Source organism: Zalophus californianus, chromosome 16 (assembly GCF_009762305.2).
Source record: "Zalophus californianus isolate mZalCal1 chromosome 16, mZalCal1.pri.v2, whole genome shotgun sequence".
Lineage (NCBI taxonomy): Eukaryota > Metazoa > Chordata > Mammalia > Carnivora > Otariidae > Zalophus > Zalophus californianus.
Window position 1 is genome coordinate 62,425,942 of NC_045610.1, and position 17,694 is coordinate 62,443,635.

At 51.4% G+C, this 17,694-nt stretch overlaps 1 protein-coding gene across 2 annotated transcripts in view; it reads left to right on the forward strand.

Moving 5' to 3' along the window:
• TBCD (tubulin folding cofactor D) overlaps positions 1–17,694 on the forward strand; it is a 161,039-nt gene that overhangs the window by 92,884 nt on the left and 50,461 nt on the right. For both annotated transcript variants that reach the window (XM_027626122.1, XM_027626121.2), the window contains exons 15-17: positions 7,140–7,197; positions 13,442–13,471; positions 16,076–16,161. In XM_027626122.1, coding sequence (XP_027481923.1) covers positions 7,140–7,197; positions 13,442–13,471; positions 16,076–16,161 — 174 coding nt within the window. The remainder of the gene's footprint in view (positions 1–7,139; positions 7,198–13,441; positions 13,472–16,075; positions 16,162–17,694) is intronic.

Below are 17,694 nucleotides of genomic sequence, written 5' to 3' on the forward strand. Positions count from 1 at the left end.
GCCCCTCTTGTCCCCTCTCCCTGCGCCCATCCCAGCGTTGGATGGGCCCTTTGGAGCCGCGCCCAGCAGGCTTTTGGGCCAGTTTGGCAGGTTCTGAGGGAACCTGTGCTCCAGCTCTTCCCGTCCATCTGGACTGCGGGCATCCGGGGGCGGGAGGGCGGGCTGGGAGGTGAGTCATGGTGCTGGGGAGCCTGGTGGACGCTGCCGGCGCGCGCCTCCCTGCCCCAGGAGTATCGGTTGGGGTGTGTCCTTCAAGACCTGCCTCCATTGGATTGTAATAAGTGACCACATTTTAATTGTCAGCTTTTAAACCCATTAATCCTGGCTCATGATAAAACCGTGATATCTTTAATTGTACTTTCACAAACTCTCCAGTGGGTCCTGCAAAAGTAGACAGTTGAGATCAGAATGTAATTGTGGAAATGAAGTAGAAATGCCTGATGAAAAGACCTGGGGTGGTAGTAACAGTGAGAAGGGGGCCTGGGCTCAGGGCAGGCGCCCAAGGAGGGTCAGTCTGTGGCCCTCACCTCCTCGGACGGCCGTGAGACAGGCTCACCTCCCGAAGGAACGTGGAGGTTCTCTCCCTCCTGGTGATATGCACTGACCTTCTCTGTCTTTAACAAATACCAGAAAGGCGGTTTTTAGGTAGATTTATTCGTGTTTTGAAATGGTCAGTTTAAAAAACCCGTTTTTCTTAAGCATTATACACAGATTAAGAGACCGAATAATTATTTTGTGGAAAAGTAAATAGGCCTTCCTGAAAAGCCACTTGTAATTTAGGAACAGTGAAACACAAAGTTAAAATGGCCCAAATGGTTGTGCGTTATCGGTAAAACGCCTTCTCACCATTCATCAGAAGCTAATTTGCAAGAAGAAAAAGAAAAAGGAGCCGGCTGTTGCCCGCATCACCTTCTAGTGATTTCCTCACCTGAAACTCTTTTGTAAGCCAAGCCCCTGTTGACATCAGCGCCGCAGGGCCCTCCCGCGCCAGCGCCCACTCGGCCTGTGGAGCAGGCCCAGCAAGCAGCTTGCAGCGTGGGCAGGGCCTGGGGATTGAGAGTCCCAGATCTCTTCCTCGAGGGCAAGATTGTCCTGAAAAATCAGGAAATGGCAAGCATTGCTCAAAGCTACGTCTTGTTCTCACTCAGCGTTTCTTAATGGCAGACTTCCAGAGGGAAGATAACCCTTTTGTTCTTTAAGAAAAGTTAAATGGTGGTTAGTGACCAGAGTGCGCTTACTTGTCCGCCTGGTAAACACCACTCAGCCTCCACTGTGGCTCTGCTGGGACATAAAAGTGCCTTAGAAGTTTCTTGTGTTTTACCACTTTGTTAACTGGTGTGAGCTTTGCTTCTACGACTCAGGGAAGGAAGATTGAGTCATGGGCAGGTCCTGCATTTTACTCAAAAAATGATGTGATTTGCACTTTCAAACAGTGTGGATGGATAATAAACATTAGTCTGGTGTTGAGCTATAAATATAGTTCCTCTACTTCAGAGTGACAGGATGAGTGTTACTTAGGGTAAAGACGGTGTATTTTGCTTTTTTTTTTTTTTTCCAAAAAACATTCTACAGGCTAACAGAACTTGAGTTTGGGGTGAGATGTGCTGTTTGCCGTACCCTCTGAAAACCAGGTGCCTGGAGCTCAGCACAGGTGGAGGCATGCAGCTTCCCCCTGGCGCGGACGAGAAAGAAAAGTCCCTTTCTGTTTGACACGGACCATTTCTCTGTGTTGGGAAATCCTGGTGAAGTATCATATAAGCTCCTCCAGCGAAAGCAAACAGGTGAAGGCACCGGAGACGCGTTCCAGCCCGACCGAGGCCCGGCAGGCAGCGTGCATGGCTGGCCTGGGGCCACGCTTCACAGCCCCTTTCTGAGTGTGGAAGGGGGGCTGGTGACTCACCCACTCGGCTTCGTCCGGCTGAGGAAAGGGGACCTCAGGCCTGTGGGAGCTTCCATAATTATATTTGGCCAAAATTATCAGACCTGTGTTTGTTTGAAACATGCTAGTATTTCTAGGTAAGCCAGTTTTGTTCTGAAAGTGTAAAATTAGAGTAGTTTAAAAATTTAATCAGAACAGTATTAGAGGGCGCCTGGGTGGCTCAGTCGGTTAAGCGACTGCCTTCGGCTCAGGTCATGATCCTGGAGTCCCGGGATCGAGTCCCACATCGGGCTCCCTGCTCAGCAGGGAGTCTGCTTCTCCCTCTGACCTTCCCTCTCATGCTCTCTCTCTACCATTCTCTCTCTCTCTCTCAATAAATAAATAAATAAAAATCTTAAAAAAAAAAAAAAAGAACAGTATTAGAAACTGGTTACATACATAGCTACCCACACAGTTGATTTCTTGAACTAATCTCAGAGTCTATAGTTGGTTAAAAGTATTGCTGTATTTTTCCTTTGTTTTGTTAAGTTTGGTAGAATATTGGTAAAGCAGGGAATATTTTTAGCTGTTTACTTGTGAATACAGAAGGTAACTTGACTGAAGGTGAGGCCGTGTGCAAGACCCTGTGGTCAGGTTCCGAGGCTGCAGCCAACACAGCTCCTCAGAGGCCGCCTGTGTGGGAGGCCGGCTTCCTTCCTTCTTTCCTTCCACACCATAATGTGTGCTCACTGACAGACGCAGGGGATCTCATGCCCAGAGCTGGGTACTGTGTGCCATGCACATTTGGTTCTGCTCAGGGTTACTTAGCGATAGAACCTTCTGGGGCTTCTGTGATGCATGGTTTCGACGAGTTATCACTCTGTGGCCAGTAAATGCAGGAGCTGTGCGGTGTGCGCTGGGCCTCGCTGCAGTTCCCCTCCCAGCTAGAGGCTCTGGGTCCTGCTGACCCACGTGAGGCTGAGCACGGGCCAGTGTGAGCACGTGTCTTGTTGTTCTGCAAGAGGCCCTCAGGTAAGTGTGTGGAACCCCCACCCCCTGAGTGGCTGCCTGCTGTGGTTTTACGGGGCTGGCTGGAAGGAAGGGAAGTAGCTCACATACACGGCAAAACTAGAAGCCACCTTCTAGAGTCACCTATTAATACGAGCCTGAAGGCCTGGAACTAAGCTGTCTTCATGGGGCCCTTCCCCTCACCAGCTCCTTAGAGCAGGTTCACTCTCCCATCGGGCCGGCCTTGTGAGGGCACTCGGTGGGCACAAAGCGAAACCTGCGAGTTGTCTTAGGGGCCTTGGCTACACCTTAGGGGCCTTGGCTGGACGTGGGCTCATCCTGCCCTGAGTGGGGATGGCGTGTTCACAGATGGGTGGGCAGAGCCCAGAATTGTTGAAATGGGCCCATCACTGAGCAGTAACCTTAAAGGGGTTCTGGCTAGCTTATAGGGTGGTTTCACATTTCTTCTCTGCATTTGTTCCTTTCTCTCCTCAATAATCAGTGTTCCATAATTTGAAAATTATAATTTAAGACAAATAGATTGATAGGAAATTTTAAGAATTCAATAGAAAATACGAACTTTTGGTAGTATTGGCTGGACCCAGAGTCAGTGAAGTTATAAGTCTACATTTTTCTTCTGTCAGATGTTGAAGCAGAATTTCTTGGTGAATATCTTTTCCTACAATACATATTCTTATGGATTATGATAAAGCAGCTCTTGTTAAACCTAACTGTAGTGATGACATTTCCATTAATTCTGAGAATATATTTAGGATAACATATCACACATATTTTCGTTAGGAACGGCAGTTACGTTTTAGTTGAGAGATCACATTAACATATCTCCATCAGTTTATTGATTTTTACAATTTTATTAACAAAAGCCAGTATGATGTGGAAGTAGAAGGTGACTTTACTTTTAAGCCCAGTATTATTTAAATCTCATTTTAGGTGTAGTTTGCGGTCAGGAGTTTAGAGGAGAAAGGGAATAAGCTGGTGAGCGAGTTTTGCTAAATTTATTTTCAGCTTCACCAGTGAAAGGATCCGAGACCACTGAAATCTTCAGATGTTTAGTTGCTTTTCAGAATTTTAATTTTGAACCAACTTGAGACTTAAAGGAGAGTTCCAGGAAGAGTAGGAAAGGCTCCTGTGGGCCCACCAGCTCCCCTCGTGTTATCACCAGATGCACCCACAGTGGGAAATGCACGTCCTGTTGTCTCTCAACTGCAGCCAGTGTGTGGTGGTGGACTGTTGGGGGCGTCATGGCCAGGGCCCACCTCAGACTTAGCGTGGGGGATGCTGCCTTTGGTCCCCTGGTTGAGGTGGGGTCTGTCAAGCTACTGGGATTGTCTTCATTGATGCGGGACGCATGTTCCTGGGGCACTGGAGACCACGTGCTCCCTGCTCTGACCACCAGTGTCCACGCCTGTCTGGGTCTTGCCTGCGATAGGTGCATGGCGGCCAGCACCTGCTCTCTTGGCTGTTCTCTCATAAGGAAAAGGCATTCCCTCTCCCCTTTTCTTTTTTTTTTTTTTTTTTTTTTAAAGATTTTATTTATTGAGAGAGCGAGAATGAGAGAGAGAGAGAGAGAGAGAGAGAGAGAGTACACGAGAGGGGAGAGGGTTAGAGGGAGAAGCAGGCTCCTCACTGAGCAGGGAGCCTGACGCGGGACTCGATCCAGGGACTCCAGGATCATGACCTGAGCCGAAGGCAGTTGCTCAACCAACTGAGCCACCCAGGCGCCCCTCCCTCTCCCCTTTTCACCCACTGCATCATCTGTTGATGTCTGTGGGCTCACGGAGGTCTCATTTACCCTTGGGATTTACCCTGGGGCCTGTCGTCCAACACTTGCTGATTATGCCTCGCAGATGGCTCTACCTTTGGCCATTGGGAGTGGTTTCATGTTGGCTGCTGTGTCCTTCCAACGGGACTCAGACTTTTATTCTTTTGAATACTTTCTCGCTTTCTAGCATGACAGGATTCTCCAGGCTTATCTTTTGTTCCCTTGGCCCAGCCCTGACATCAGCTGCTTCCAGGGGTTTGTGTTGAGACCTGAGACCTGGACTCTGCTTACATTCTGATACACGAATGCCAACCAACTGTGCCTCCAGCCCAAGTCCCCGCGTCGGTGCGGACCCTGCAGCGCCAGCCCAGCACCCCGCTGTCCCAGCTCTCTCTTCTCTCTCTCCCTCCTCCTGGCTCTCGTTCTCGGCTGTGTCTTTACTTGTCCACATGCAGTGGTTCCCGAGCTGCTAGCCCACCTAGCCTGTGAGGAGCACATCTCCTCACCTGCCCTGTGGAGGGTTCCACAAGCTGGCCCTTGCTGTGGTGCTGCTCTGTGTAACAGGCGCATTCCCTTGACTGTCGGGTCCCCACTTCCTGATGGATCCTTGACACTTGCTGCAGTCAAGTTCCCTCCTGCTGTGCACCATTCTGTGGGTTTTGGCAGATTCAGCGTTGGGTGCCACAAGTGCGGTCCCAAACAGTAGTTCTGTCTTTCCTGCGTCCCCCACTCTGCCCTGGGTAGTTAGCCACCCTGTCCCCCGGCCCCCACCACACTGGCTTTGCACTCTGTAGTTTTGCCATTTCTAAAATGTCTTCTCTATGGACACATAGAATGTGTGGACTTCCCGTTTAGCAAAATGCACGTAGTTTCACCTGGGTTTTCTCATGAGGTGATGCTTCAATCTTAGTACGCAGGAGGATTTCGCAGTGTGTGGGTGTGGAGGTCACTTGTCTGGCGCAGGTCTCAGTGGGCTAGAACCAAGGTATCGGCAGGGCGGGTTCCCTCTGAAGTCTCCGGGGGAGAATCCGTTCCTCGTCCAGCTTCTAGAGGCTGCCGTGTTCCTTGGTTTGTGGCCCTTCCTCCACCTTCACAGATGGCAGCTTCGGGGCAAGTCCCCAGGCTGTGTCTCTCGGGGCTCCTCTGCCTCCTGCTTCCAGTCCCAGGGCCTTTGTACTCTGCGGGGTCTACCGGTGTAGCACCCTGACCTGCAGCCTTAACTGCCCTCTGCCGGGTAATGCCGCATGTTCACAGGTTCTGGGGTCAGCACCTGGACATCTGTGCCAGGGGGCATTGATCCGCTTCCACTCGGTATTGGGAGACGTGGTGCAGCTGGAGGGATTGGTTGGATTTAGGAGGTCGTTGTTTAGGCTGGAAGAGCTGGGAAATGTGGATGTGCCGATGGGATGTCCCAGGGTTTTGGAGGGAGGAAGAGGATTGAGGTGTAGAAATAGGAGTGGGTCGCGTCGGGCCCTCAGCTATCAGGGCAGATGGGTGATGTCGCCTTGAGGTGGCCTCCGTGTGTCTGAAATACCCCCCCACCTTTTAAAAGATTTTATTTATTTAGTTTTGCGAGAGAGAGAGAGCGCGCACAAGCGAGCACGAGCTGGGGAGGGAGAGGCAGAGGGAGAAGCAGACTCTCCACTGAGCGAGGAGCCTGGCATGGGGCTCCATCCCAGGACTCTGGGATCATGAGCTGAGTTGAAGGCAGATGCTTAACCGACTGAGCCACCCAGGCGCCCTGAAATACCCACTTTTAAAAGCATTTTCTCAAGGCTAGTAGGAGATGCAAGTTCTCGAGTCATCCTTAGAACCAACGCTGTCTCCACTCCTACCCCAAATCCTTTGTTTTCTGTTAACTAAAGCCACACAAAGTCAAATGAGTGCTTTCTGTTTTATCAGTAATAATTAAGTGTGATGACCTAATGAAGAGGGGTTTAAATGAAGTCTTATGAATGTTATGAGCTTGGAAAAGGCTTCCTTTTCTCCTGGCATGGTTGTGGTTGGCCATCTGGAGGGCTTTACGTGACCTGATAGCTGTTTTTTACACTTGGTTGGGTTTCTGATAAGGGGCAGGGCTTGGGGCTCCACTGGCTGCCCGTGCATGTCCCTGTGTGCTCACTGTCCATCTTGGGGAGCTTTTGCTTGGGCCCGAGCATCCATGTCCGTGTCCATGTCAGCCCTGCCTGTTTGCTTCCCTGCTCCCCCCAAGCACTGCTGGTTCTCATCCTCTGGGCGCCCCCAGAGCAGGCTGAGCACATTCTGCCTCCCAGGCCCCTGTGCATGGCAGCTTTCCTCCCTGTGGCTTCCCTGGCACTCAGGTATGTGTGCCTCACGTGGCTCTCGGTGGACCAGGGTCAGCCACCCATGGTGCTGGGAACTCGCTGCACACAGCACGCACTGAGCAAATGAGAGAGGCCTCTAAATCCTGTAACAGGGTCTGTGTTCTTTCACAGATTTCCTTTTAACCATTTTTCCTCTTTTTCACAGCGCTCTGGTGATTGCCACAGTGTTTGACCGAAACATAAACTGCAGGAGAGCAGCCTCTGTGAGTTTTCTTGTTTTGTTCCTTTTCCTGACGGTGTGGGTGGGCTCTGACCCGTGCCCCGCTCTGCTGAGCAGGCCGCACACTCCTGGACGCTGCCTGTGTGTGGTGCCTGGGAAACCACCTAGTGGAGTACCAGCTCACATTTCCTCCCAGTTTCAGGGGGAAGGGGAGTGGTCTTTAGCCTGTGAAGTGGGTTCAGGATGAAATGCTCCACCCCCAGCATGCCGAGAAATGCAGCCATCTCGAGCATCATGCCTGATGACCAGACACAGCTCGAGGTAGCCTGTGCTCTGGGGAAGGAGAAGAAGGTGTGTTCTGGGCATGTGACCTGAGTGTGACGGCCGCGCGGGTGGCTTTGAGCCTCAGGAGGAGTTGTTGCCAAGCAGAGGTCACCTCAGCTTCACGCGGTCATGCTGGGCCTGGAGCCTCACTGGACGTGCCTGGAGGCCCCAGTGCCCCTTCATGTGTTTGAACACCAGTGCCTGGCCCCGCAGAGCCTGGTCATGTTTGGGGTGGATTCTGTGTGCAGAGAGCTTTCAGCAGGCTACACAGTTGCTTCCGAAGGGCACTGACGAGGAGTCTGCATGTACATCCCACTGCATCTCCGACAGAGCTGGGCTGTGGCCCCGAGCTCTGCTTCAGGGGTTCCTGTGGATGCTGGTAGAGATGATGGCTGCTGGGCCTTGTCCCTGGGATACTTGCTGGTGATGTCCATGGCTGTGTCCCGCCTTCACACAGGGCTGTCTTACTGATGGCCAGTCACTTAGATCAGGCTCAGACATGGGCTGGTGCAGGTGCTGAGGGACCAGAAGCCAGGGCCAAGAGTTCCTTCAACAGCAGAGCCTGCTAGCTGAGGCGACAGACCGTCTGGAGACGGGAGACTTAGTTTCGGGTACAGACAAACAGCTCCCCAAGCTTTAAGAGGTAAAGAATGGACACGGACAGAACGGCTGTGCTTTGAGAAAGATGTGGGGTGTGGCTGGTTGTGGCTCGTGGGAGAGGTGAAGCCAGGAGGACCCTGGTGCTGGCCAAGGTTTGGTTTCCGTAGGGTTCGGGTTAGCGGGAGACCTGCAGGAGGAGGGTCCAGCCTGAGAGGCACTGGGGCTTGGGAGGGTTTTCTGTGAGCCCTCTGGATTGTCAGAATCGGGGATATAGGGTACTTGAATGTGTTCTGTGGGTGGTTGGGCTGAGGGGTCGGATTGAGAGCCCCCAGCTGGGACGTGGAAAGAGCCGCCTACCTTGCCCCATGGGGCCCCGCAGACTGAGCCTTCCTGGCTCAGAAATGGGTGAGCCCCAGGGGGACAGGGGGGTGACGTGGGAGGGCCTTGCTCTGGAGGGCTCCGCCCACAGACAGGGGGGCTGAAGCTGATTTTAGGTGTCCAGAGGGGAATAGACACATGCTTTTAGGGACGGGTGGTAGAGAGGGTGGAGGAGGCATCTGTACCCCATGGTCTGGTCCAGAAGGAGGTTGTGTGAGTTTGTGAGACAGATGAGGAGGAGGAGGTGTCTGCTAGAAGAAACTGAGAGCCACTTGTTGAAATCCACATTTAGGATTTGAACACTCGCTTCAGTAAGGTTATTAACAGTTAATGGAAAGAGATACCGTGGAGGAGATTCTGACTGGTGAGAGGGCAGAGGGCACAGGTCAGCAGTTAGGTTTGTGCCTGGCTGGGTCAGAGGTGAAAGATAGTACTCGAAGGCAGGACACATAGGTGCAGTCAGACTACCTTCGGCAGGTGTTGCACTGCCGTAAGATGTGGGATTTGGGAGAATCAACGCCATGCTGGGCGTGCTCCCATGTGCTCTGGGGACCCGTTTTTGGGATTGTTAGTGTCACACTCAAGCTGGGACAGTGCAGGCTGGAGTGGCTGGGGGCCAGGGAAGTACCTGGCTTAGGTGGGAAAGGATGGGTGGTGGGCAGTGGTATGGCCACACAGGTGAGGTACCTATGTGCATAGTTCCTGAGAGGGGTGGGAACTGCTGGATCAGTTGTACTTGGTTCCCGCTGCTCCTACAGAAAGTCAGCAGTTTCTTTCCCACGGAGGGGAAGCCAGGCCAGGCAGCACTCGGCCACAGCTCCGTCAGGGATATTGGACTGTCGTTTCCGTCTGTTGTGATGTTTTTGTCTGGCTTGGGAATTAGGGTAGTCTGGCCCCATGAAAGGAATTGGGAATACAAGATCTTCCTCTTGTATTTTGTACAAGAAGCTTTAAAAGCTGGCCATTGGGCACCTGGGTGGCTCAGTCGGTGAAGCATCTGTCTTCAGCTCAGGTCATGACCCTCAGGGTCCTGGGATCGAGTCCCGTGTTGGGCTCCCTGCTCAGCGGGGAGCCTGCTTCTCCCTCTCCTTCTGCCCCTCCTCCCCACTGCTCATGCTCTCTCTCAAGTGAATAAATAAAATCTTTTAAAAGAAGATTGCTGTTACTTTATTTCTACTTTAAATGTTTGGTGGAAATCATCAGTGAATCCAATGGGCCTTTTTTTTTTTTCTTGTTCTATGGAAGTATTTTGTTATTAATTCAGTTCGTTTAGCTTGTCTGTTTTTTTCTAGTGAAGGAGCTTCTCTGTCCATCTAAGCTATCAGGTGCAGTGACAGGGCATGGGGGCAGTGCTCCATCTGCCACTTCTCACGCTGTGCTCTGTCCCGTGTCACCATGAGGATGGTTGGCGTGGCTGTTGACACATGACGGGTGCTCCACAGATGGGTGTTTCATGAATGGGTGACCATGGACCCAGGGACCAGCGTGGTACCTGCTCCCTTTGCTTGGGATGATGCAGGTGGAGTGTGGGCCTCCCCTCGTGTGTGGGAGCTCTGTCAGAGCATCTCCCGTGACCCCAGACAGTGCCTGTCTGACTGCCTGCTCTCTGTACCCCAAAATAGGTCTGATATAAGAGGTACTTGGCCTCAGGCCCTTCAAAATTTTGTGTCGAGAGAAAGTTTGCCAGCAAAGCCAGTCTCTTCTGTGTTCATGCAGTTTTGTTTCTTTTGTTTGGAGCATCAGTAGGAAGCCCCGTGATTCCTTGAGAGGTCTTCACATTTCTGCCCTGACATTCACTCGAAGGCCATAATCTTAAGACACTTTCAAACACAATGATGATTTTTTGTAAATCTGGACTTAAAAAGTGGCTTTTATATTTTCTTTCTTGTTGCCTGTAAAGTCAAACATTTTAATGGGAAGCAGTAGTAAAATCAAAGCATTGATACCTTTATAAACCCTGAGGAAGGGGTGAAAAAAACCAGAAATCATTTTGTTTGCTTTTCAAGTTAGAATTAAAATCGTTCAAAATTAGCAGGAGATTCTTTGCATGAGACATCATCTATATATGCCTGCTTACCTAGCAGCTGCAAAATTAAAACAGTGAGGGTAAAAGATGCATTTGTTTAAAGCTCAGGATTGAGTAGGTGATAACTTGGAATGAAATCTCTTACTGTGGAGCTGCCTCCTCAGATAAAGGCGTGTTCTGCCCTTTCTGGCTCCTGTTTGTGCTCACGTTTCACGCTCTCCTTGCTGGGTCACTCCCTGCTGAGGTTAGGAGGGTCTGGGCCCGTTCACTTGCCCAAGGACGAGGCCACCCTGCCCACCCAGGACCACAGGGCCACCGAGAGCATGTGGGCACAGAGAGGGTTTGAGCTGCTGTGTCCCTTTGGACCCTTCCTCTCCGGCCTGTGGTTCATGTGCCGTCACTTCCCGCCTGCACCGTAGTGATGGGCCTCCAGGTCCATGATGGTGGTGGTAGAAATGTGAGTTTGCTGGGCCCCATGAGGGCCTTGGTGAGTGCTGTGTTGGGTCTTCACAGCAACCCTGTGAGGATCTGGGGGGGTGGCGGAAGGGAGGCCTGACTGATTGATTAGGGTAAACACATTTGTGAATCGTGTAGCTGTTCAGTGTTCATTGCGCTCCACGTTGGAGGGTACCCACCCAGCCTGCAAATGTGTCGACATTCCCCAGCCAGGAAGGAAGGAGTGGTGCGGGTGGGCGGCCCGTGCTTCCTCATAGGAGGGTCAGTGTGAGGAGGGAGAGGGAGCCTGGGAGCCTTGCTTCATCCGCAGTTACACTAAATCTCCTTAAAGCCCACATTTAGCTACAAGATGTTTGGCGTCTAAATTCCTATGTTACTACTTTTGACTTTCTGTGTTGATGTTGCATGGTTGGAGTCATACAGCGTGTGACCCTCAGGACTGGTGTGCTCCTTGCAAGTGCGTCGAGGCTCTGGCTGAGCCGACAGCTCCCTCCTGCTCCTTGCTGGTCGGCTTCTGGTGACGGCAGAGCCACAGTCGCTCCAACCGTGTGCATGTTGTAGGAGCTCTGGGTTATGTTTGGTTTTGCACTATTTTAAGAATTAAGCTGCTGTGAACATTCGTGTCCAGGTTTTTGTGCGAACGATGGTGGTTGCCTGTTTAGCCCTGTGTTCAGAGGGGCTGTGCCGTTTCACCTTCCCACCAGCAGCCTGTCAGGGATCCCATCTTCCTGTAGCCTCGCCAGCACTCTGTGTTCATTCTGTGGTCCTGTCGGGCATGTGGTGATGCCTCATTGTGCTTTTAAGTTGCCTTTCTCTGATGGCGAGCACCTCGCCGTTGTTCCTGTGCCCGTGCCTCCCCTTTGCTGAAATGTCTGCCATTTGCTCGTTGTCTGCTGTGTGCACTGTTGAGTGTGGAGCTGGTTAATGCTTCAGATGTGGGGTGCCGCCTTCACTGGTGTGTGCCTCCTGGGCTCTGCTCCCGGGCTGTGGCTTCTGTCCTCCTGACAAGGCGTCTCACAGAGCGGGAGTTCTAAAGTTTGATCTGACCAGTTTGTCAGTTTTTTCTTATGTGGGTCGTGTTTTCCGTGTCCACTCTCAGAATTCATGGCCTGGCCCTCGGTCCTAAAGGCGTTCTGTTTTTCCATTCTTTTCCACCCTTGTCTGTGTCTGTCCTCTGTGTCCGTGTGCAGTCAGCCGCCATGCTGGGGACAGCCATCCCTGCCCTCTCTTCTTCAAGACTGCTTTACCTCTTCCAGGATTGCATTTTTCTACATCAGTCTTGTATTATTTTTTGCCTTTTTGATGTCATCAGAATGGTAAATATGTTCCTTAATTTTGCTTGTTATGTAAATTGACATATCATATATCCACTGCCTTTTGGTTGGTTTCTTATTTTCTTTAATACATTTATTGCAAAAGGTTCAAAATGGTATGTAGAGAAAATTGAGTCTCCCTCCTCCCGGTTTGAAAGCTATGGGAGGGCCATGGGTGAAATGCCTGTCTGCTGTGCCTGGAGGAGACCACCCTGGTTCTGATTTTGGGGGGACCCACCTGAGATGCTGGCCAGGGGCAAACTCGGGGCTCTGTGCTTGGGTTTCTCAAGTTCCTTTCTGCACACCTGCATGTACTCCCTCTCAGCGCCCTGTAAGGTACACAGTGAACTGCCCCCAGGGGCTCTGTCCAGGAGAAGGGGCCGCATCTGCGGGCAGGGCTGCCCTGACTTCAGACCTGTCATGTGCTGACCACGCAGCCGTGCAGTTGTGGCCCATGCTGCTGTGCTCGATGTCCTGCTCTGTTGGGGAACTCTGAGCCCGCTGCTTTGGGGAGAGTGGGGTTTGGGAGCCAGCTGGGTGGTAGATGGGAAAGGAGGCGCTGCCCATTGTCTACCGGCCCTGCTGTTGTTACTGTGCCGAGGGCCTGGCTGTCACACCCCCACAGAGCAGGCGGAGGGAGGGGAGCCACCGGGGAAGTGAACAGGCATTTTAAAGGAAGCACCTGAAGACACTCCATTCTGTTTAAGTAAATATTTTGCGCGCTAGGCCTGTGTTGGAGGCTCAGGGCTTGTCCGTGATGGCCCCTGGGGAAGGCAGAGGGAGGAGGTGGGCCATTCATGTTCACCGTTGTGGGCTGCTATCACAGAGTCCCAGGGAAAGGGTCTTGTGTTGGATTTGATTTAACGGACTGATTTGACTCTGTTCTCATGCCTCTGTCTAGGGCCTTGAATTAGGCATCAGTGAGAAGCTCGGCGTCTGCATCTAAAGGACACTTTTCAGGATGTGTCTGATTTTATAAACTTGAATTGTGGTTTAAAAAAGCACCAGGACCTAGAGACGGAATGACAACTACCCTTAAGGCTCTGATCAGCCAACAATGAGGACTTTTATTTAAAAAAATAAAGCCATGGGTCATTTGTGCTGCACGGCATTTGTTTTGAATTTCTTTCCTGATGTTTAGCAAAGCGCAACCCTAACTCACCTGCTCTGTTTGTTCTTCTTTTCCTTAGGCTGCTTTCCAGGAGAATGTGGGAAGACAGGTATGGTTACTTCTTGAAGTCTTCATTCCTAAAACTTCCTGTAGTTCTAACAGTAGAAATACCGAAAGCTGCAAACTTGGTATCTCCTTGCATTGTTAGATGAGGGTAAAGAATTTACCTAGAATAAGCTAATATTTAACTCAGTGACGTCTGGTCACAGAACCGCTCATGATGTTATCCAGGGAAGAGTTGACACAAGTTCTTTGTTTTTTTTTTAATAATTTTTTATTGTTATGCTAATCACCATACATTACATCATTAGTTTTGGATGCAGTGTTCCATGATTCATTGTTTGTGCATAACACCCAGTGCTCCACGCAGAGCGTGCCCTCTTTAATACCCATCACCAGGCTAAGACACAAGTTTTAAACAGTTAGTGTTGTGTTTTATGGTAAACTCGAATGTGTAAGTAATTTCACACATACACACATCAGAGCTCAGCACCTTATGCATTGCCACCTCATATTAGCAGTTGCCTGTGGGTGCAGGAGGGATGTGGGTGGAGGAGCCCGGCTTCTCAGGGACAGAGATGTGATCACTGCCCATCCTACGTGTGGTAGGAGCCAGCTTCTGGAAGCTATTGACCCTGTGGCCTCTCTCTGTGCTCACCAGCACCATCGTCCACCCTAGTCCTGAACCTCTCGTGACTGGTCAGCCTTAGCTGTGTGATGTGGTCCTTATCACTGAGTCATTCACTCTGTTTGAGCCGGTGGCCACACTGGGACATGTGGTTGGCCTGGGGAAGAATGGGCTGGAGGCGGGTCATGTTGGGGAAACACTGAGCTGAGCTCTGTTCAGTGCCCCAGGAGGAAGGTCTGGGCTGAAGAGGAGTATATTGTGGGTGAGGGCATCAGCAGATGGTGCTGGGGGACAAGAAGAGACAGTGATGGGCATCTGGGACTTGGGGGTCAGAAGTCAGGCTGCAGGGCCCAAGGGGAGCCCCATGTAGAAGGCTCGCTCAGCAGCGGGAAAGGCAGGCCTCGGAGAGGGAAGCCTCTGGTAAAACACAAGCATTCTAAGACTTGGTGTTGGGGTGTTTGGGAGGAAAATGCTCTCGTAGGTGCCCCCTATGTCCGTGAGGGTTGTTGTTGTAGAACCTGGGGGCCTGGGTTCTGCATGCTGGGTCCACCGTCTCCCCATTTAGTTGCCGTTCTCCTGGGCTGCCAGAGGCCAGGGTGAGGGCTGACCCTTCTGCTTCCATGGCGGAGGCGACCTTTGGTTCTTGGTGGGAAGTTCTTCTAGAATTGGCCCAGGGAGACCGTCCAGTCTTGCTTCCACAGCTGGCTGCAGGGCACGTGCTGCTTTGTGCTTCATTCTCCTCCAGCACCTCTGCCTCCTCAGGGTCTCTCCCTTTCTTCTCTGGCTCAAAGTTGGCCGAGACCAGTGTCCTTGGGTGTCACTTAGTCCATGTCCACTTGGGGCCCTGGAAACTTAGAAGACGGTGGCTCCCTAGGAAAAGCTGACCTCTGAAGGGGACCAGCTTCAGTGTGTCGGGCCCGCAAGTGTGGAGAGCTCCAGAAGGCAGTGCTGCGCTGGCAAAGGAAGGGGTTGGTTAGGGAAGGAACTTGGAAGCATAGGGGGTGGGTGGGCAGGCCGCTGTAGTTAAGGAACCTGCTGGAAGCTGAACCGAGGGGCTCTGGGCACCCCAAAGTCAGAGCCCAGGAGAAAGAGGCATCTCCCCACCGCTGGCTTCCAGCCTGCCGTGGGCAGAGCCCTGTTCCAGACACAAGGTGGTCTGGAGCAGGGGTGCTGTTGAGTCTTGGCCATCGCCGTGTCCCGTTTGGTGGGGACACTTGGGTTGGGTGAACAGTCAGGGAGAGGAAAGGCCTTTAACTACGGTCTAGGTTTAGGGGATCAGTGGGAGCTGGTGTTCTGGGGGTGTCCCCCCTCCCGTACTGATGTTTGCTGTGAACCAGCATACACGTAGCACAGGGTGCAGGGGGGTTGTGTGTTAAAGAGACACAGACTTTGAAAGAAGTAGAGTCGTGTGGGCCCAGGGTGCCCCCCCAGCCCTGCACACGGCACGGCAGTGTCCTGCTGTTTGGTGGGAACATTGGAGAAGAAGGGTGCCAAAGCAAACAGGGTCACACTCAGGGGAGGGCATATAAACTCCCTGACTTGGGATGAGGTTATTAGTGATGTTTGCATGTTTGCGAGAATTCCCAAAATGTAACACACAGGCTTGAGGTGTGCAGACGGTGCTGGGAAAATGGCGCCGACAGACTGGCTCACAGGGTTGCCACAAATCTTCCGTGTGCAAAACGTGCAGTATCTGGGATGAACATTGAATCAGGTGTGCCTGTACTGTTGAAACCTGGTTTTGCTTGTTTGTTTTTATGGTGTGGGTGTAAATCTCTTATTGAACATTTTAAAATGGAAAATGTTTGAGTTGTTTGAAAAAAATAATGAAATATTTTTGAGCGGTTCATATTGTACTAGCACCGTGTCCAGCGTGAGATGGGCAGTCAGTGAGTTGTCTGCTCTTGGCCCCCAGCGTGCCTCTGTCGTGGTGTGAGTGGGTGTGGTCGTGGCCGTTGGCCTTCTGGAAATGCCTCCCCTCACTCGTGTCGCTTGCCCTCTTCTCTCTCTCGACTCTGTGACTAGGGCACTTTCCCTCACGGAATCGAGATTTTGACTGCAGCGGACTACTTTGCTGTTGGCAACAGAGCTAACTGTTTCCTGGTTATAAGGTAAGTTGTTAATTTGTCGCAAAATACAATACTCCCTGTGATGCAGATATCAGAAAAATCTCCACAATTTTCTTTCTTCCCCCTGGAAAGTCCACCAAGAGTAGATGTAATTTACATGACCGAAATTTGTGTTTCCTGCTGATTGGACCAGGTGCCCAGTGTGGGATTCTGTTTATGTAAAACTCTAGAAAATGCAAACTAATCCAGAGGCACTGCGGCAGGTCTGGGTGGCCTGGGGAGGGGTGTGGGATCTGCTTGCTTTTTAAAGGGGTGCTAACAGCTTCAGGCATGATAACCAGAATGAGTGCTGTCTCTGGTCATCCCCTCCTCCCAGCCCGCCCTGTTGTGTGGGCGCTGCCTCTGGGCCCCCTTTGTGCCCCATGCCTCCTGCAGCTGCCACGGACGCACCGAGGTGGCTTAGGAAGGACTGTTTTTTCTTTCCCAAGCCGAAGGGATCTCTGGGGTGTTTATGACATGCGAGTAAGAGGTATTTGAGAAATCAGGTCAAGGGGTAGATATGTAGCATCACCACCAGCGCTGCAGGACCCGAGTCAGATTTGCACCTGCGTGACTTGTGTGCTCGCTGTCTTAGCTCCTCGCTGCAGCGCCAGCACGGGAAGGGCGGGGTGTGTCTGTGGTGGGTCACCCTGGCCGTGCACTAACCATTCTCCATCCTAACGAGGGACTCTCTTGCACCTGTGCAGAAGTTACTTTTCTCCATTACAAGCATGCACAGATTTTTTAAAAATAGCATTTGGCCTCTTTCTCAGAGTCTTTGACTAAACACGCTGTATTTTTAGCATCCTTTCCATCTTTTCTCAACATCTGATGGCTTTCTGTGCCTTATCAGTTCTTTCCTGCTTTTGTTCTGTTTTCTTTGTTAATATTTGAACATATGTATATATTTAAATACACGACATTTATTAGAAAATGTAGACTCTCAAACTCCATCCGTCACTGTTAGGTAGAAATGCAAATACTGAATATGCATATGAACCAGGACCAAAGGGTGACGGATTTTAAAATATGCCATTGGGGATGGGAGTATGGGTGATTTTTTTTTTTCTTCTTTCTGAACGTATATTTTAATGTGCAGAATTTACCACTTTCCCCTGAGCTTCCTGGGTAAAATAATCAGCAGTTTTTAGCCTTGGCGTATTTTTCTTGTCGCTAAGGTTTCTAAGCTGGTCTAAGACTTACATGTAATCAGTTGTCTGCATTTCATAGAGATTTTGGCAAAGTTTAACCCTGTGCAGGGCGTGTTCTTTAATGGTGCGTTTGGTACTCTTAGTGTGGAAGAGAGGCGGTCAGTGAGGACAGAGTCCTGCGGTCATAGGACTGGGATCTTTGGGCACTTGGGGGGCTCTCCACTCCAGCCAAGACAGGGCAGACACCCAGGGTCCTGCTGTCAGCCTGGGCTGTGGTGGGGGCAGGGGGAGGAGAGGGAACTGTGCTGAGGGGAACAAGCCAGGAGGGATGGTCCAGGGTCAGCAGGGCCCAGCTCGGGTGTAGTGAGGGGCTTCTGAGCCGAAG